Source organism: Salvelinus namaycush, chromosome 13, assembly GCF_016432855.1.
Source record: "Salvelinus namaycush isolate Seneca chromosome 13, SaNama_1.0, whole genome shotgun sequence".
NCBI lineage: Eukaryota > Metazoa > Chordata > Actinopteri > Salmoniformes > Salmonidae > Salvelinus > Salvelinus namaycush.
Genome location: NC_052319.1, coordinates 29,445,977 through 29,464,855, shown reverse-complemented (window position 1 = coordinate 29,464,855; position 18,879 = coordinate 29,445,977). Strand labels below are relative to the sequence as shown.

The 18,879-nt window shown below is 43.3% G+C and overlaps 2 protein-coding genes across 2 annotated transcripts; one reads left to right on the top strand and one right to left on the bottom strand.

Moving 5' to 3' along the window:
- The first annotated feature begins 267 nt into the window (after window positions 1-267).
- Window positions 268-5,467, top strand: c13h2orf76 (chromosome 13 C2orf76 homolog). Its single transcript, XM_039007043.1, has 5 exons — window positions 268-634; window positions 1,506-1,556; window positions 2,231-2,268; window positions 2,397-2,478; window positions 3,699-5,467. The coding sequence occupies exons 1-5, from the start codon at window positions 505-507 to the stop codon at window positions 3,776-3,778; spliced, it is 381 nt and encodes a 126-aa protein (XP_038862971.1). The 5' UTR covers window positions 268-504; the 3' UTR covers window positions 3,779-5,467.
- A 294-nt stretch (window positions 5,468-5,761) lies between these two features.
- steap3 (STEAP family member 3, metalloreductase) lies at window positions 5,762-17,286 on the bottom strand. Its single transcript, XM_039006431.1, has 5 exons — window positions 17,205-17,286; window positions 9,973-10,479; window positions 7,701-8,228; window positions 6,756-6,920; window positions 5,762-6,664 (listed from the first exon to the last, which is right to left on the bottom strand). Exons 2-5 carry the CDS (start codon window positions 10,462-10,464, stop codon window positions 6,371-6,373), a joined length of 1,479 nt encoding a protein of 492 aa, XP_038862359.1. The 5' UTR covers window positions 10,465-10,479; window positions 17,205-17,286; the 3' UTR covers window positions 5,762-6,370.
- Window positions 17,287-18,879: the final 1,593 nt, after the last annotated feature.

The window sequence follows — 18,879 nt, the reverse complement described above, 5'->3', positions numbered from 1 at the left end:
GTAGTCCTTCGGGTCCCTATAATAGAGTGGACATAAAGAAAACTAAGTATATTCAGATCTTTTAACTATTTGAATAGTATGACACAAAAAAATAGACAAAACGATTTACTGGCAAGTAAAATATGTATTCATATTTATCAAGAACATATTTAAATATTTTACAAAACCGTAGCTTTATTCAGAGGTTATGTGAACAACTATATATATTGAAATTATAGACATATCAACACATCGAGTCTGAGCATTTTGAGCACAAATTCGTTTGCTCTTGTCTTGCGGAAGGTCCGTCATCCCGGAAGCGCGTGTGTTTATTTGTTGAAACGTTATTAAGAACAGACAAATCTTTACTAGTATCTAGCGATAAAGGTTCAGCTCGGGTTCTAAATTAGTATGAGCGTCAATATATGCTTAAAGGGCTGCAGTGTCGACATTTCACTGTAAAGAGACATTTGCTTTGCTAGCTAGAAGTAAACAGTCACCTAACGTTAGCTTGCCAGCTACAGTATGTCCAGCGAGGCAGTCCTAACTGTACGGTTGGTAAGGTCTTTTGAGCACCGAAATTTCAAGCCAGTTGTATTTAGTGGCGTGAATTTAGATCAACCGGTCCAGGAATTTATCCAGTTTGTGAAAAATGGTAAGTATGATTTATTTTTATGGTAGCTAGCTAAACGTTATGTAGGGTGTTCACCCATAACATAATTCATTAATTCAAGGTTTATATAAATATGTGAATGCATTAGAACATTCAGTCAGAAAAACAACAGGCCAAACCCCATGTTTCTACCATATATGGTTCAAAAGTTACCGACGATTTAGTCTGAGAATTTAGCATGTTTAGAGTGAATGGAATGTCATTAACGTTAGATGCATGATCAAAAAGTGGTAACTGCTCAATATTTACATTTACATTTAAGTCATTTAGCAGACGCTCTTATCCAGAGCGACTTACAAATTGGATATAACTCTGTGGCGCTGCTCCGCGGCTAACTTCGAACCTCAACTGACCGGCTAGTGGCTGAAAACATGGCCTTTTTCTAAATTAAATCCGCTATTAAAATTATATATATGTGTGTATTGTGTAGTTCTTAATATTTCCAATTAAAACGCCATAGAAGAGTCCCCTCTCAACGTAGATTGATTGCGGTTACAGGCAATGAAAGCCAAGGATCACCTCACAACACCAAATATGAGATGCATCCAAGAGCGGTGCAGTCTAAACTAGCAATGGTTACAGCAAATTAACGTTCTTATTTCAACACTATCAAGTACAAGTATATTAAAGTTATAATATTGTAGAAAAGTCTGATTAGTTGTCATTTATGATGACATAGGGCAAAGAGAATTACTTTTTTACATTCATTTCGAGAGCCACCCTCTTGAATTGCCCCGTTTTTCTCTACATTGTACAGCCGTGAGTGAACACCCTACATCATGAAAAATGTTACTCCACAATATTTCATCATCTGCCTTTCTGGTTCCATATATGTTGACTTGTCCCTTTTTAGAAGTTAGCATGAGAGCCGGTCTACCACCCCCCTTCAAGAATTTTGGCTATGGTAAGTTATGGCTGCATTTTAGTAGTGGCTTCTGTTGCCTACTTCCAAATAGCTACGATTAGTGTGGGCAGACTGGAGCTCCGATGTTACATACAATTACGTTTTTAATAAAATAAAAAGAGACTTATTTCAGCATCAAAAGAATAGCACGCAATTACAAAGAACAATGTCATTTGTAATTGCTGGCTATTCTTTTGATGCTGAAAGAAGTCTTTTTTTTTTAATTTTATTAAAAACGTAATTGTATGTATCATCGGAGCTCCAGTCCAGTCGTGGATTTGAGTTTAATCTGCTACCCTACCATTGGCATTGCCCCGTATGGTGCTGCCAAACTCATTCCATGGAGGGTTTGGTGTCTGCAGGTTTTTCCTTTCAATTAAGCCAGAGACAACCAGGTGTGGGGAGTTCCTTACTAATCAGTGACCTTAATTCATCAATCAAGGGAGGAGTGAAAACCTGCAGACACTCAGCCCTCTGTGGAATGAGTTTGACACCTGTGCCCTAGACATTTGATTTTGATGGTAGGGTTTAGGAGTCGATTATGTTTTGAGAATTATGCCCGAAACATTTCAAGGTTATTCTTCACTAAACATTGTTGGACCCATTTGGCATGCATTCTTGATACATGCAGTATATTGATATGTCTTAACTTCTACACAATGTATCATTTGAAGACACAATGAAGATCATCCACCAGGCACATGGAGCAAAGGTATCCTCCTTGACACCTTACAAATACTCAGTAGTTATATCAATAAGCCTGTTAAATCTTTCCCATTGTTTATTCTAAATAATTGTGTTTTACAAAGCCAATCAAAATGATAAATGTCCTGTTTGCAGACAAATGAGTTGGTGATGAGTTTGGAGGATGATGACAAGCTTATTCTGCAAGATGGACTAACCCTAAGAGCTGCGGGCATTGGTATAGTCATCTTGTTTTTGTACACATACTGTACACAGGGGAAGAGTTACGGGGGGGGGTGGCGGATGGGGTCTTCCTGGGCCATACCGCTATACATCTCCAGTATAAAAATACAGTAATGTTGGAAATTATTCAGACCCCTTGACTTTCTCCACATTTTGTTATATTACAGCCTTATTCTAAAATGGAATACTTAATTATTATTTTTTTTAAATAAATCTGTGCCATGAGGTTGAAGGAATTGTCCTTAGAGCTCTGAGACAAGTTTGTGTCGAGGCACAGAACTGAGGAAGGGTACCAGAACATTTCTGCAGCAGTTTGGAACCACCAAGACTATTCCTAGAGCTCGCCGCCCGGCCAAACTGAGCAATCGGGGGAGAAGGGCCTTGGGGTTCTTGGTCACCTCCCTAACCATGGTCACTCTGACAGAGCTCCAGAGTTCCTCTGTGGAGATATAAGAACCTTCCAGAAGGACAACCATCTCTGCAGCACTCCACCAATTAGACCTTTATGGTAGAGTGGCAAGACGGAAGCCACTCCTCAGTAAAAGGCACATGATAGCCTGCTTGGAGTTTGCCAAAAGGCACCTGAAAGACTCTTAGACCATGAGAAACAAGATTCTCCACAGAGGAACTCTGTAGCTCTGTCAGTGTCCATCGGGTTCTTGGTCACCTCTCTAACCAAGGCCCTTCTCCGATTGCTCAGTTTGGCCGGGTGGCGAGCTCTAGGAATAGTCTTCGTGGTTCCAAACTGCTGCAGAAATGTTTTTGTACCCTTCCCCTTCCCTCATGAAGCTGGTTGAGAGAATGCAAAGCTGTCATCAAGGCAAAGGGTGGCTACTTTGAAGAATCTCAAATATAAAATATATTTTGATTTGTTCAACAGTTTTTTTCGTTTACTACATGATTCCATGTGTTCTCATAGTTTTGATGTCTTCACTATTATTCTAAAATGTAAAAAATAAAGAAACCCTGGAATGAGTAGGTGTCCAAACTTTTGACTGGTACTGTATGTGCATTCGGAAAATTATTCAGACCCCTTTTATTTTTTTTGCAAGTGTTTTAAAAATAAAAAAGATACCTTATTTACATAAGTATTCAGACTGTTTGTGTGTACTACATGTATTTTATGAGTTGGAACTGTGCATTCAGGCAACATCCTGGTAATGAAATATTCTCAAAGTGAAGCGCCTTATTTTATTCCTGTTTCTTTTGTTTCAGCAAATGAAACAGAATTGGCCTTCTTCAGGAAAGAGGATTATAAGCTCTTTAAAGCCAACCCCCAACCGGCCTGGTGGTAAGGGTGTTTACACTTCACCACGGAAGAGGGGATTCTGATCTGACATGGAGGATACACATGGATGGAAGATTGAGGGGGTGACATGTGCCTTCAGACCTAAGTTTGAGTATTTTAATTTAACATGCCATATATATAAAACATGTTTTTGCCTCTTTTATACATCTCCACTGAAATGCACTTATCATTTATCTGGTGGTGTTGAATATGATTATGGTTGTGCATTGATTTTCTTTGTACTTATTAGTTTCCTGTAAGGCCTGTCTTATTACTGCAAACATGATTCCAAATTAAATCACTGGTTTGAAAAGATGCATCTAAAAAGCTTTATTGCATAAGTACAGTGAAGTATTTTCCCCCTTGCTGAGATGGGTCCAAATATGGCACATAAGCTTTAATATTCAATAGAAAAAAGAAATGTACTCTTATCCCAGGAGAAACCACTGGCTTTGCTCATTCTAGTTTTTACAGGTAAATAAGGTACTGCATTACACACAAATTAATCACAAAAGGCCCTTTATCACAGCTATACACTGTACCAGGCAAGATGGGTCCATAGACTCATGCTGCTTTATGCCAAATTCTGACTCTGCCATCAGCATGACTCAACAGGAACCGGGACTTGTCAGACCAGGTGATGTTTTTCCACTCCTCAATTGTACAGTGTTGGTGATTGCGTGCCCAATGGAGCCTCTTCTTATTTTTAGCTGATAGGAGTGGAACCCAGTATGGACAAAGATCGATGAGTGCGTTCCGAGATACTTTTCTGCATACCACTGTTGTACTGCGCAGTTATTTGTCAGTTTTTGGCCTGCCTGTTAGTGTGCACGATTCTTGACATTTTCCTTCGACCTCTCATCAACGAGCTGTTTTCGCTCACAGGAATGCGCTGACTGGATATTTTTGGTTTGTCGCATCATTCTCGGTAAACCCTAGACATTGTCGTATGTGAAAATCCCAGGAGTGAGGCTGTTTTTGAGATATTGGATCCAGCGCGCCTGGCCCAGACGATCATACCACACTCAGTTGCTTAGGTTACTCGTTTTAACATTCAATCGAACTGTGACTGCCTCAATGCCGCCTCCATTTTCATAAACTGGGTGGTGTACCTAATAAACTGGCTGGTGAGTGTATATTGCACCTTATGTGTGCGTGCGCTGAAGACACTTTCCTTCAGTTAATTGTTCATTTCCCAGGTTGACAGTAGTTGTGTGTTTTGTGACTGATGTGTCCAGTCTCCTTACATAATAATGCTGTTAGTACTGGAGCTGCTGTAGTAGCAAAACTAATGACTCCAATATTAGCAGGCAGTGTTTAGACTGTCCACTGAAGTGCTAAGACAGAGTGGCTATATAAGGAATGGAACATATATGAACAGGGCCTGCTACCATTATAACCTATACAGCTGTCAGATGTGGGTGTTAAGTAAGAACTGAGATGGAAAGATAATGGTGGAGAAAGATCAAGAGGAGTTATTTTCACATAGAGGGAGGGGATTCTATACGTAATGCAAAGATGGGAGAACTATAAGGCCAATAGGAGTTGTTCATGTACATACAAGGAGTGACTATATGTGCAATGTAAAGACAGGAAAAACTATAAAGTCAGAACTCTGTGATTAGAGAATTTAGTATTTTCCATGGAAAGGCTTGGCTCTGTTACGTTTGTAATAAAGTCTAAATTGAATTCACAAGTTCCGGTATCTGTGCAAATATTTGACTCAAGATATTCCACAACACTGCACACAGACTGTCTGTCTGGAAGCGACAGTGCAGTAACACACAGCTGAACAGCAAAGACGGACTGTATTGACTAGGTCTCTAACACTAATCCAATGTCCTTATGTAACAGTATAACTTTAGACCGTCCCCTCGCCCCGATACGGGCGCGAACCAGGGACCCTCTGCACACATCAACAACTGACACCCACGAAGCGTCGTTAACCATCGCTCCACAAAAGCCGCGGCCCTTGCAGAGCAAGGGGAAACCCTACTTCAAGTCTCAGAGGGAGTGACGTAACCGATTGAAACGCTATTAGCGCGTACCCGCTAACTAGCTAGCCATTTCACATCCGTTACACTTATACAGACTTCTGTCTCAATTTTTCTTCTATTTCGGGGTCAAGTGCAGCTTCTCAGTTGAGGCTCAATTCAGGCACTTCTGGTTGGTAAATCTAGTTGAATAGTGGGTTTGGAGATTTGAACATGCTGAAATTGACCAGAAAGTGGTCACATCCGTCTTCACTTTACCCAAGAGAAGCTTAGAGGTCTAGTCAAATATGAATTGTCTTGCTATGATACTCAGTGAAAATGATACATATTTCTGTTAATGTTTCTTAACCCAGTTAAACAAAGAGCGTATATAATTTATCATAACAGAAGGTAGTTGTATATTGGACTTGTCAGGTAACCTTTCAGTATTTCAGTTTCTAGAAAAATAGTAACACTTTTCTTGAGTTTGTTTCTTATTTGGATTTTAAAATTAAGTGGCATTAAAAAGTGCCATAGTGTGTGTCAGACAAAATATGTACAACGAACTATCCCTTTCATCAGAGCTAGAAAATGGATTTGCACTGAGTCTCTACTTGATTGGACCGTCACACATCACCACTCAAGTCCCTGGGCAGCACGCCATTGGCTGTGTCCTCTTGGGTCTGAGGAGGGTGGTGGCATGGACTCTCCCAGCCTCGACGTATCTTTGCCAGTCTGAACGCCAGGCAGGGCAGCGCCAGGAAGAGCCGACCCACCAGGACCAGACAGGGCAGGATCAGTGCCAGCAGGTATGTGGGGGGCATGTAGTAAGGGTAAGCAAATGAGAAGAAAGCAAAGTCCCAGCTGAAGAAGAGGGTGTGCATGATGGAGAGAGTCAAGGCAGCGTACCCCAACCCTGACTGGAGACAGGTGATAGAAAACCGCTCAAAATGTTGCAATAAACTACGGGTGCATACAAAAGTGTCAAATATCGTGCTGTTAGCTACTCACCTGTACAAAAGTGAACTCTCTCCAACTGAGAGCGTTACCCACCGAGGGTAGAGATGTGATGGCCAGAAGAGTCAGAACACCAAGTCCCAGAATGCCAGAGGACAGATAAAGGTCTGATCTCCACACCTGAGGCTCCTCCCAGGAATGCTCCACTCCCGCCTTCACCTGAAGGGGCACAAAGTCCGGTTAGTGGAAAACCAAATTATTCACTGATACAGTTAAAAGCATTAAAATACTGGGAGACTGTGAGATAAGTGTGAGAGGAACACTTAATCTGTGGATCAACTAATGAGCACGCACTGCCTTCTCCCACTTGTGAACAACGCTCCATGGGAGAGCTGGATGCGTGAGAGCATCCTGCCCCCAACAAGCAGCTCTTAACGGAGTCAGTCTGTTAATTAGGCCTCAGCCACACTCTGTGTCACGTCATGTTCACACTCATAGAGAGTTCAAAATGCAGCCCCGGCCTACTGCTCCACAGCAGTGACATCACCAACCACGGTTGGTAACATTTTATTTGGATAGTCCACTACTGATGGATTATAGATGTTCAACTAGCTATGAGTTCAACCTGTTCAACTGACTATGAGTTCAACCTGTTCAACTGACTATGAGTTCAACCTGTTCAACTGACTATGAGTTCAACCTGTTCAACTGACTATGAGTTCAACCTGTTCAACTGACTATGAGTTCAACCTGTTCAACTGACTATGAGTTCAACCTGTTCAACTGACTATGAGTTCAACCTGTTCAACTGACTATGAGTTCAACCTGTTCAACTGACTATGAGTTCAACCTGTTCAACTGACTGAGTTCAACCTGTTCAACTGACTATGAGTTCAACCTGTTCAACTGACTATGAGTTCAACCTGTTCAACTGACTATGAGTTCAACCTGTTCAACTGACTATGAGTTCAACCTGTTCAACTGACTCCAACCACTCACCTGTCTGTACGCTGCATCCAGCAGCCTGTATTGAGAAGCCTTGCGCAGGGTCAGACACATACTGTAGACCGCATGCAGCCCGGCACACAGGAAGCTCAGCAGGCCTAGCTGTTTGCGTCTCCCCATCCAGTGGTCCAGCCAGCCGGGGAAGCGGCTGTACTTGGTTCCCCGGGCCAGCTGCAGTGCGGCAGCCCACAGTCCCGGGAGGTAGACCAGCGCCAGGATCACCAGGGCCACTGCTGGCAGCGTCTCGTTCACCGTCTCCAGGGGTAGCTGGTAGAAGTTGTTTTGCCCCCGGGACAGGTAGGGCATGAGAATGCCACGCAGGAAGTTGTAGCCGTAGAAGAAGAGGATGAGGAGGAAAGTGACCATTAGGGGGCCACCCCAGGATGGGAAGAGGCGCAGGGGGGCGTCCTCAACGTGCCTAGAGCTAGCAAGGCCTCCCATGTCCACGGCCAGGAAACTCATACTGCGAGCCAGCTGGATCACAGTTCTCTTGGCCTCAGGACAGTCACTGCTGATCAGGACCTGGGAGGGGCAGGGGGGAGAGGACTGATTAGGAGAAATTGAGGCTCACATTGTGTGGGTGAATGCCTGTCGGTGTGCGACGTCTATAACTACATACAGTGGCAATAAAAAGTATGTGAACCCTTTGGAATTACCTGGATTTCTGCATAAATTGGTCATCAAATTTGATCTGATCTTCATCTAAGTCACAACAATAGACAAACATGGTGTGCTTAAACGAATAACACACAAACTATTGTATTTTTCTTGTCTATATTGAATACGTAATTTAAACATTCACAGTGTAGGTTGGGAAAAGTATGTGAACCTCTAGGCTAATGACTTCTCCAAAGCTAATTGGAGTCAGGAGTCAGCTAACCTGGAGTCCAATCAATGAGACGAGATTGGAGATGTTGTTAGAGCTGCCCTGCCCTATAAAAAACACTCACAAAATTTGAGTTTGCTATTCACAAGAAGCATTGCCTGATGTGAACCATGCCTCAAACAAAACAGATCTCAGAAGACCTCAGATTAAGAATTGTTGACTTGCATAAAGCTGGAAAGGGTTACAAAAGTATCTCTAAGAGCCTTGATGTTCATCAGTCCATGGTAAGACAAATTGTCTATAAATGGAGAAAGCTCAGCACTGTAGCTACTCTCCCTAGGAGTGGCCGTCCTGCAAAGATGACTGCAAGAGCACAGCGCAGAATGCTCAATGTAGTTAAGGAGAATCCTAGTGTCAGCTAAAGACTTACAGAAATCTCTGGAACATGCTAACATTTCTGTTGACGAGTCTACAATACGTAAAACACTAAACAAGAATGGTGTTCATGGGAGGTCACTACGGTAGAAGCCACTGCTGTCTAAAAAAAACATTGCTGCACGTCTGAAGTTTGCAAAAGAGCACCTGGATGTTCCACAGCGCTACTTACAAAATATTCTGTGGACAGATGAAACTACAGTTGAGTTGTTTGGAAGGAACACACAATACTATGTGTGGAGAAAAAAAGGCACAGCACACCAACATCAAAACCTCATCCCAACTGTAAAGTATGGTGGAGGGAGCATCATGGTATGGGGCTGCTTTGCTGCCTGAGGGCCTGGAGAGCTTGATATCATCAACGGAAAAATGAATTCCCAAGTTTATCAAGACATTTTGCAGGAGAATGTTAGGCTATCTGTCTGCCAATTGAAGCTCAACAGAAGTTGTGTGATGCAGCAGGACAACGACCCAAAACACAGACGTAAATCAACAACAGAATGGCTTCAACAGAAGAAAATACGCTTCTGGAGTGGCCCAGTCAGTCCTGACCTCAACCCAATTGAGATGCTGTGGCATGACCTCGAGAGAACATTTCACACCAGACATCCCAAGAATATTGCTGAACTGAAACAGTTTTGTAAAGAGGAATTTCTCCTGACCGTGCAGGTCTGATCCGCAACTACAGAACACGTTTGGTTGAGGTTATTGCTGCCAAAGGAGGGTCAAACAGTTATTAAGGGTTCAAATACTTTCCCCACCCTGCACTGTGAACGTTTACACGGCGGGCTCAAGAAAGACATGAACATGTATAATTGTTTGTGTGTTATTAGTTTAAGCAGACTGTGTTCGTCTATTATTGTTACCTAGATGAAGATCAGATCAAATTTTACGACCAATTTATGCAGAAATCCAGGTATTTCCAAAGGGTTCACATACTTTTTCTTGCCACTGTATACAATGTGTGGAGTTGTATGTACAGTATATACATGATTACTCTCTTACCTGCCTGCTGCCGTCATGAGCTCCAGTCTGCAGGGCCCAGGCTGAGACCACATTGAAGCCCTTCACCACTCTGCTCTCTGGGAACAGCTCTGCTAGCCTCTCAGCGTTAGATGGCTCTCCATTGTTAAGCTTGGTGGCGTTGCTCACATCCACCAGCACCTTCCCAGCCAGCACATCCCTCAACCCCAACAGGGTGTGGTAGTGTTCAGGGTAGAGAGCAGCAAAGACAACCTTCTCTGTGCCAACCATCGCCTCCCTCTGTGTGAGAAGCTGAACCCCATCAGGAAACTGTCCGGTGGCTATATGCTTTGGGTTACGGCTGCCGACCACTACCCTATAACCACAGGCAACTAATCGCACAGCCAGGGAGCGGGAGTAATCACCTGAGCCTAGGATGCCCACTGTGGGGTTTCCCGGGTCACAGGGCAGGGGTTCCTCTGGGGCGTCAAATGAGTTGGACAGCAGGGGTGTCCTCATGTCGCCAAGAGGCATGCTGGACCTGTAGAGCTGGAAGAGGCGTTGAGGCTGTTATTACATACTATTAATACTACACATTGTAATTACATAGTTACTATGAATATATGAAAAAACTATTTTAAGTTCAACGATGGCACTATAATGCAAACAAGAGCCATATCCACATGAAATAGCCATATCATTCTTGGAGCATTTCACATTTTGCTACACTCGCATTAACATCTGCTAACCATGTGTATGTGACAAATAAAATTTGATTTGACAAATTGAAAAATATGAGTCCTACTTGTAGCCTACATCTCTGCTGTAATACTGCCACTAAATTCTGGAATGGCCTTACATTTTCATCATGCAACCATTCAAATATCACATGCCCTTTTCCCTGTCCAAATATCAAATGATGTAGTGTCCTCTGCCAACTACACATCATCAATCAAATCAAAGTTTATTTGTCACGTGCGCCGAATACAACAGGTGTAGACCTTACAGTGAAATGCTTACTTACAGGCTCTAACCAATAGTGCAAAAAATTTATTAGGTGAACAATAGGTAAGTAAAGAAATAAAACAACAGTAAAAAGACAGGCTATATACAGTAGCAAGGCTATAAAAGTAGCGAGGCTACATACAGACACGGTTAGTCAGGCTGATTGAGGTAGTATGTACATGTAGATATGGTTAAAGTGACTATGCATATATGATGAACAGAGAGTATCAGTAGCATAAAAGAGGGGTTGGCTGGTGGTGGATGGGACACAATGCAGATAGCCCGGTTAGCCAATGTGGGGGAGCACTGGTTGGTCGGCCCAATTGAGGTAGTATGTACATGAACGTATAGTTAAAGTGACTATGCATATATGATAAACAGAGAGTAGCAGCAATGTAAAAATAGGAGTGGGGGGAGGGGCACACAATGCAAATAGTCCCGGGTAGCCATTTGATTACCTGTTCAGGAGTCTTATGGCTTGGGGGTAAAAACTGTTGAGAAGCCTTTTTGTCCTAGATTTGGCACTTCGGTACCGCTTGCCATGCCATAGTAGAGAGAACAATCTATGACTGGGGTGGCTGGGGTCTTTGACAATTTTTAGGGCCTTCCTCTGACACCGCCTGGTGTAGAGGTCCTGGATGGCAGGCAGCTTAGCCCCAGTGATGTACTGGGCCGTACGCACTACCCTCTGTAGTGCCTTGCGGTCAGAGGCCGAGCAATTGCTGTACCAGGCAGTGATGCAACCAGTCAGGATGCTCTCGATGTTGCAGCTGTAGAACCTTTTGAGGATCTCAGGACCCATGCCAAATCTTTTTAGTTTCCTGAGGGGGAATAGGCTTTGTCGTGCCCTCTTCACGACTGTCTTGGTGTGTTTGGACCATTCTAGTTTGTTGTTGATGTGGACACCAAGGAACTTGAAGCTCTCGACCTGCTCCACTACAGCCCCGTCGATGAGAATGGGGGCGTGCTCGGTCCTCCTTTTTCTGTAGTCCACAATCATCTCCTTAGTCTTGGTTACGTTGAGGGATATGTTGTTATTCTGGCACCACCCGGCCAGGTCTCTGACCTCTTCCCTATAGGCTGTCTCGTCGTTGTCGGTGATCAGGCCTACCCCTGTTGTGTCGTCTGCAAACTTAATGATGGTGTTGGAGTCGTGCCTGGACATGCAGTTGTGGGTGAACAGGGAGTACAGGAGGGGACTGAGCACGCACCCCTGGGGAGCTCCAGTGTTGAGGATCAGCGTGGCAGATGTGTTGCTACCTACCCTCACCACCTGGGGGCGGCCTGTCAGGAAGTCCAGGATCCAGTTGCAGAGGGAGGTGTTTATTCCCAGGATCCTTAGCTTAGTGATGCTTCGAGGGTACTATGGTGTTGAACGCTGAGCTGTAGTCAATGAATAGCATTCTCACATAAGTGTTCCTTTGGTCCAGGTGGGAAAGGGCAGTGTGGAGTGCAATAGAGATTGCATCATCTGTGGATCTGTTTGGGTGGTATGCAAATTGGAGTGGGCCTAGGGTTTCTGGGATAATGGTGTTGATGTGAGCCATTACCAACCTTTCAAAGCACTTCATGGCTACAGACGTGAGTGCTACGGGTCTGTAGTCATTTAGGCAGGTTGCCTTTGTGTTCTTGGGCACAGGGAATATGGTGGTCTGCTTGAAACATGTTGGTATTACAGACTCAATCAGGGACATGTTGAAAATGGCAGTGAAGACACCTGCCAGTTGGTCAGCACATGCCCGGAGCACACGTCCTGGTAATCCGTCTGGCCCCGCAGCCTTGTGTATGTTGACCTGTTTAAAGGTCTTACTCACGTCGGCTACGGAGAGCGTGATCACACAGTCGTCCGGAACAGCTGATGCTCTCATGCATGCCTCAGTGTTGCTTGCCTCGAAGCGAGCATAGAAGTTATTTAGCTCGTCTGGTAGGCTCGTGTCACTGGTCAGCTCGCGGCTGTGCTTCCCTTTGTAGTCTGTAATAGTTTGCAAGCCCTGCCACATAAGACGAGAGTCGGAGCCGGTGTAGTATGATTCAATCTTAGCCCTGTATTGACGCTTTGCCTGTTTGATGGTTCTTCGTAGGGCATAGCTGGATTTCTTGTAAGCTTCCGGGTTAGAGTCCCGCACCTTGAAGGCGGCAGCTCTACCCTTAAGCTCAGTGCGAATGTTGCCTGTAATCCATGGCTTCTGGTTGGGGTATGTACGTACAGTCACTGTGGGGACAACGTCCTCAATGCACTTATTGATAAAGCCAGTGACTTATGTGGTGTACTCCTCAATGCCATCGGAAGAATCCCGGAACATGTTCCAGTCTGTGATAGCAAAACAGTCCTGTAGTTTAGCATCTGCTTCATCTGACCACTTTTTTTATAGACTGAGGCCAAAAGTATGTGGACACCTGCTTGTCGAACATCTCATTCCAAAATCATGACCATTAATATGGAGTTGGTCCCCCCTTTGCTACTATAACAGCCTCCACTCTTCTGGGAAGGCTTTCCATTAGATGTTGGAACACTGCTGCAGGTACTTGATTCCATTCAGCCACAAGAGCATTAGTGAGGTTGGGCACTGATGTTGGGCGATTAGGTCTGGCTCAGTCGGCGTTCCAATTCATCCCAACGGTGTTTGATGGGGTTGAGGTCAGGGCTCTGTGCAGGCCAGTCAAGTCCTTCCACACCGTTCTAGACAAACCATTTCTCTATGGACCTCGCATTGTGCACGGAGGCATTGTCATGCTGAAACAGGAAAGGGCCTTCGCCAAACTGTCATTGTGTGCTGTAGTGTTACAATTCCACTTCACTGGAACTAAGGGCCTTCGCCCGATCCATAAAAATCAGCCTGAGACCATTCTTCCTCCTCCACCAAACTTGTGAGGCCTACCACTTCGCGGCTGAGCCATTGTTGTTTCTAGACGTTTCCACTTCACAATAACAGCATTTACAGTTGACCAGGGCAGCTCTAGCAGGGCAGAAATTAGACGAACTGACTTGTTGGAAAGGTGGCATCCTACAACGGTGCCACGTTGACAGTCATGGAGCTCTTCAGTAAGGCCATTCTACTGCCAATGTTTGTCTATAGAGATTGCATGGCTGTGTGCTTGATTTTATACGCCTGTCAGCAACGGGTGTGGCTGAAATAGCCGGTATCCACTTATTTGAAGGTGTCCACATACTTATGTGTAAAAAATGCGTTTTATTTAACACTGCCAAACAGCACGACAAGCAGTGGCGACTTGTCATTCAGGGCAGAGTCGCACCTGTTTTGAGCCCCGCATTTTTAGTATGTTTTTGGGGGGAGGGGGCCCTTCCTGTCTTGCATGTTATTTTGTCATTAAACGTGTCACATATCAGTTTGCAAACAATGTAAAAAAAAATATATACTGTACATCATTGAGTTAATAACGCAGCATATAAATGCTGGTCTTTTTTTTGTTTTCTTGAGTAAGGCAGCTCCAAAATGCAGGTGTTTCAGCCCTGCTCAGTGCTTTCTGTGGTGGTGGGGCAAGCCAGCAGAAAATACGGAGCGTTGCGACGTCATTGGCTCAGTGTTCTGTCACTCATGGGGACACTACGTCACCGCCAAGTCTAAGGGGAGATCTTAAATTCTAGCCCCTTGAGTGATGCCATAGAGTCATTAGAAGGGCTCATCCAAGAAGGCTGAATGTCATTGGCCACAGATAAAATTACGTCAAATCACGTTATATGTACAGTAGCTTTTTGCACAGTAGCTTTGATTGGACTGATCATGTCAACATCATACTTTAAAAATCTTAGCTAGCAGTCATCATCATGAATCAAGTCCACAATCTACTGGCAAATCCTTTTTAATCCTTGTCATATGAAGAGAAATTATAGATAAAACGTATCCGTGCTCATTGACCATTGGCCATAAACATTGGAAATGTTGGAAATCGCAAATTCAACAATGAGTGGTTTGGAAGGAATCAGTGGCTAACTGCAATTATTGCAAAGCAATCACTAGCCTGCTATTCAGCAGAGTGGCTGTGTGGTGGAATGGCTCTTTTCCTAGTTTTAAAATGATAAACATTCAACATTGACCATGCTGTCAATGAAGCATGATTTGTGCCGCGCTCAAAACAACTGTTAACTCTGAACTGCAAAATCTGACTTTAGTGAGTTCAAGACAACTGTAAACTCGGGGAAAAACGTTTTGAACTTTCATCCAACTCGGAATTGTACATTCGGAACTCGGGCCTCGTTCTAGAGCTACAACCTGAAGATCACTGACGTCATTATGATTCTACCTTTTTCCCCCTGAGTTCCCAGTTGTCTTGAAAGCACCATAAATCCAGAGAATGCCAGACATTGATGACAAAGTTTGATGATAAAATTTGCCCACGAAGGACCGCCACGCCACCTTCCTGTTCAAGTGAGCACAGCACAACAAGGTGAGTCTAATGTCTTGTATGCTGCTGTATAAATGATGTAATATGCCAGGGAGATATGTATACTGTAGCTAAGAAAGTTGTTAACAGTTAAGCTGTTATTAGCCCACGTGCCTCACCCTAATAATTTGGTCTATTTTCACCTCTTAATTTCACCTACTGTTCTGACTTGGTGGTCCACATGTAGCCTATAAACTGTTTTTGAGAAATATAATCATTGAATATTGTAAGAGCTTTCATTGTTTATATGACCCCTTTATTTATCCTATGGTTCTGACTTGGTGTACAGGGAGAACACTGTAAGAACGGCCCATGTTCTGAATTCTGTTGCTGTACATTTCAAAAGTGCTGAACAAACAGTTATATTTACTACGTCCGTCCTAGCTCGCTCATTAATGTCTTAGTCGAAATAACAGATTGCCTCTTCTGCTTGTCGTCCCCTTATGCCATAGTTTGTACATCAATTGTCAGTAGAAACCACATTTGTTTAACCCTCCTGCTGTGTTCCGGTCGAATTGGACCGATTTAAAGTTCTCTCTGAAAAATGTAGTTCATTTAATTGTCATAAGGTTCCATGACTTTGTCCACACAGGGCATCTGAACACACAAAACACATTTTGATGATTTTCATAAAATGTTGGGTGTTTTATTTAACCTTTGAACACCTATGGTGTTCCCGGTCATTAGATGGGTGAGACTACAATTAGTGTATAAAATTGAGTTCCGGCACATGCCCATTCATCAGATGGACACACTTCTCCTCCCAGACCCCCACATGGATGTGTTTGAACACACACACACACACACACACACACACACACACACACACACACACACACACACACACACACACACACACACACACACACACACACACACACACACCTCACTCCCCTTCTTGGCTTCCATGGCAACCCCCACGGGAACCTTTTCCCAATAGAATATTTCCCCCAGGGAAACACACCTGTGGCATTCTCACAATAGCAACATTGTTTCAATAATAACTTTTCTTGAACTTTTCTTGCAGCTCTTGTATATAAAGTTTTTTTGAGGTCTTGCTCACAATTCATTCTGTGGCAACACAATGACCAAACGATATACTGTATGTGAGGCTCTTGATCATATCTTTGATCATGACACTAGAGGAGAGAATCCTTGTTAAACTTGGACACAAAGTAGTCTGTGATAAATAGCACAATATGTTTCATCTGAGAATTTGCTATAGTCAAAATAATCCATACATTATGTTTTTTTAACTCAAAAACTAGTTGTATGAGCTCAGGTCAATGAGGCCTACAGGCCATAAATAGCAAATACAAGATGTAATGTTCTTGTAAACTTGTAATGTTCACAATTACTTAAGTTGATAAAAATATCTAACACAACATTAGGTGATCATATATGTATTATTATGGATTTATAATCAGCTATAATGGTCCGGCAATTTGGACCGGGAACACAGAATGAATTAACATGAAACGAACACAACAGGAGGATTAAGCAAGTCAGACATATCAGCTATGTTTTTTTAAAAGGCCGTAAATGAGACAGAATGAACTCTTTCGCTGCAAGACAAAGCTCCGTTGATAGCCAGGTGTAGCAGTTGTGAAGTTTTGGGACTCTGCTGTTGGGACAGCTTTATGTAGGCTCTAACAGTTTGTGGGCAACATTTGTCACCATCATAGTGCACTTCATGTATTGTTTAGGGTTGTGTAGTGGCTTTGCTGGAATTGCATCCCACATGTTGTTGTTTTTTGCCCCACCAAGATTTCCGTGCTAAAATCGCCACTGACGACAAGGGAATAATATCATAAGTATTTTATGCCAATAGTTTGTTATTCGAGGCGCATATTCATTGCACTTACGTGTGTTGTTTATGAAGCAGAATCCGTCATATGCCTTGCAGATGACGAACTGCGTTACAACAAGACTCGGACCAGATTGCTCCGCCCGTCTGTGTCTGTGTACGAAAGATAATAATGGCCGTGCAGAACACCCGTGCAACATGCAGTTCCTTGTGATTCGATTAGACAGATAATATACACAGATGATAATAATAGCTAAGCGGTTTCATAGTATATTATGAAATTAGCTGTTGTGTAAAATGTGCCATGTAAAAACACATTGGTATATGATATGAAAGGTTGCTGTATCTTTATTGGACTTTCAGTCGCATAATTCGTTATTTTAAAAATATATATATTATATTAGATTTATATTTAATAATATGTCATGAAGTTGTTACATATGCGGTTTGTACAATTGTTCGCACTTACTAACGCAGGAAAGTAAAAACAATTTCTCGGCAACAGATTACAGACTTTTCCCGACAGGTGTCACTGTTGTACTGTGCTTGGACAGAGTCAGAGAGAGGTGACTGAGGTGCCCTACCAAACACGTTGGAGGTGCTGCTCACTTTGAGATGTTTTCAACCTCAAAACTGGAGTGTACTTATGAAATAAGTTAATGTCCCAGGCAACCTGTTATGTAGATCCATATGATTCAATCCAAAGAGAATGGTAAAGATAAGCAGTGCACATTCAGGATTTTATTCAGCTCTTATCTTTTCTATTCATTTGAGGTTTAGGCAGAAATACCATACCAATGACATGGGATGTGAATTCATCACAACATAAGATAACTTTAAGGTCAGAAAAAAAACGTGTTGGGGACTAGAAGGAGACTCCCACATGGCTGACACCGGTTCCTGTCCGGGGTGTGTGTGTTGGGGTCAGGCGGGTCACCTGTCACTCTGCTGAGTATTGTGGGCTCTGTGGAGTAGAGGTGCCAAAGTCACCCCGAGGAGAGCAGAGAAGTCTCCCTCTCAGAACTCAGGTCACAGCTCTGACACCTAACTATCTAATTAGGCATCATCTACAATATCACTTTGCAGTTTAAGCATGCCAATACGCACACACACACACACACACACACACACACACACACACACACACACACACACACACACACACACACACACACACACACACACACACACACACACACACACACACACACACACACCTACCTACCTACCTACCTACATGTATTGGAGCTTTCTGACTTTCATGGTCATCTGAGATAGTCATCGCTGTAAGATGCTTATATGTGGAGTATAGCCAATTATGCACAGATGGTACACTATATATACAAAAGTATGTGGACAAGTTAGTGGATTTGGCTATTTCAGCCACACCCGTTGCTGACAGGTGTATAACATCGAACACAGAGCCATGCAATCTCCATGACAAACATTGGCAGCAGAATGGCCTTACTGAAGAGCTCAGTGACTTTCAACGGGGCACTGTCATAGGATGCCACCTTTCCAACAAGTCACTTCATCGAATTTCTGCCCTTCTAGATCTGCCCCAGTCAACTGTAAATGCTTTCATCGTGAAGTGGAAACCTCTAGGAGCAAGAACGGATCAGCCGCAAAGTGGTAGGCCACACAAGCTCACAGAACATCAGCACAAGAATTGTTCGCCAGGAGCTTCATGAAATGGGTTTCCATGGCTGAGCAGCCGCACACAAGCCTAAGAT

What these genes read in the sequence shown, in the direction of transcription:
- steap3 (XM_039006431.1), bottom strand. Translation starts at nt 10,464, where the DNA reads ATGCCTCTTGGCGACATGAGGACACCCCTGCTGTCCAACTCATTTGAC. An exon ending in CTCATGACGGCAGCAGGCAG is followed by an intron (nt 8,229 to 9,972) that starts GTAAGAGAGTAA and finishes TGCCCCTCCCAG; the next exon opens with GTCCTGATCAGCAGTGACTG. An exon ending in TGGATGCAGCGTACAGACAG is followed by an intron (nt 6,921 to 7,700) that starts GTGAGTGGTTGG and finishes GTGCCCCTTCAG; the next exon opens with GTGAAGGCGGGAGTGGAGCA.
- c13h2orf76 (XM_039007043.1), top strand. Translation starts at nt 505, where the DNA reads ATGTCCAGCGAGGCAGTCCTAACTGTACGGTTGGTAAGGTCTTTTGAG. An exon ending in CTTCAAGAATTTTGGCTATG is followed by an intron (nt 1,557 to 2,230) that starts GTAAGTTATGGC and finishes TATCATTTGAAG; the next exon opens with ACACAATGAAGATCATCCAC. An exon ending in CCTAAGAGCTGCGGGCATTG is followed by an intron (nt 2,479 to 3,698) that starts GTATAGTCATCT and finishes CTTTTGTTTCAG; the next exon opens with CAAATGAAACAGAATTGGCC.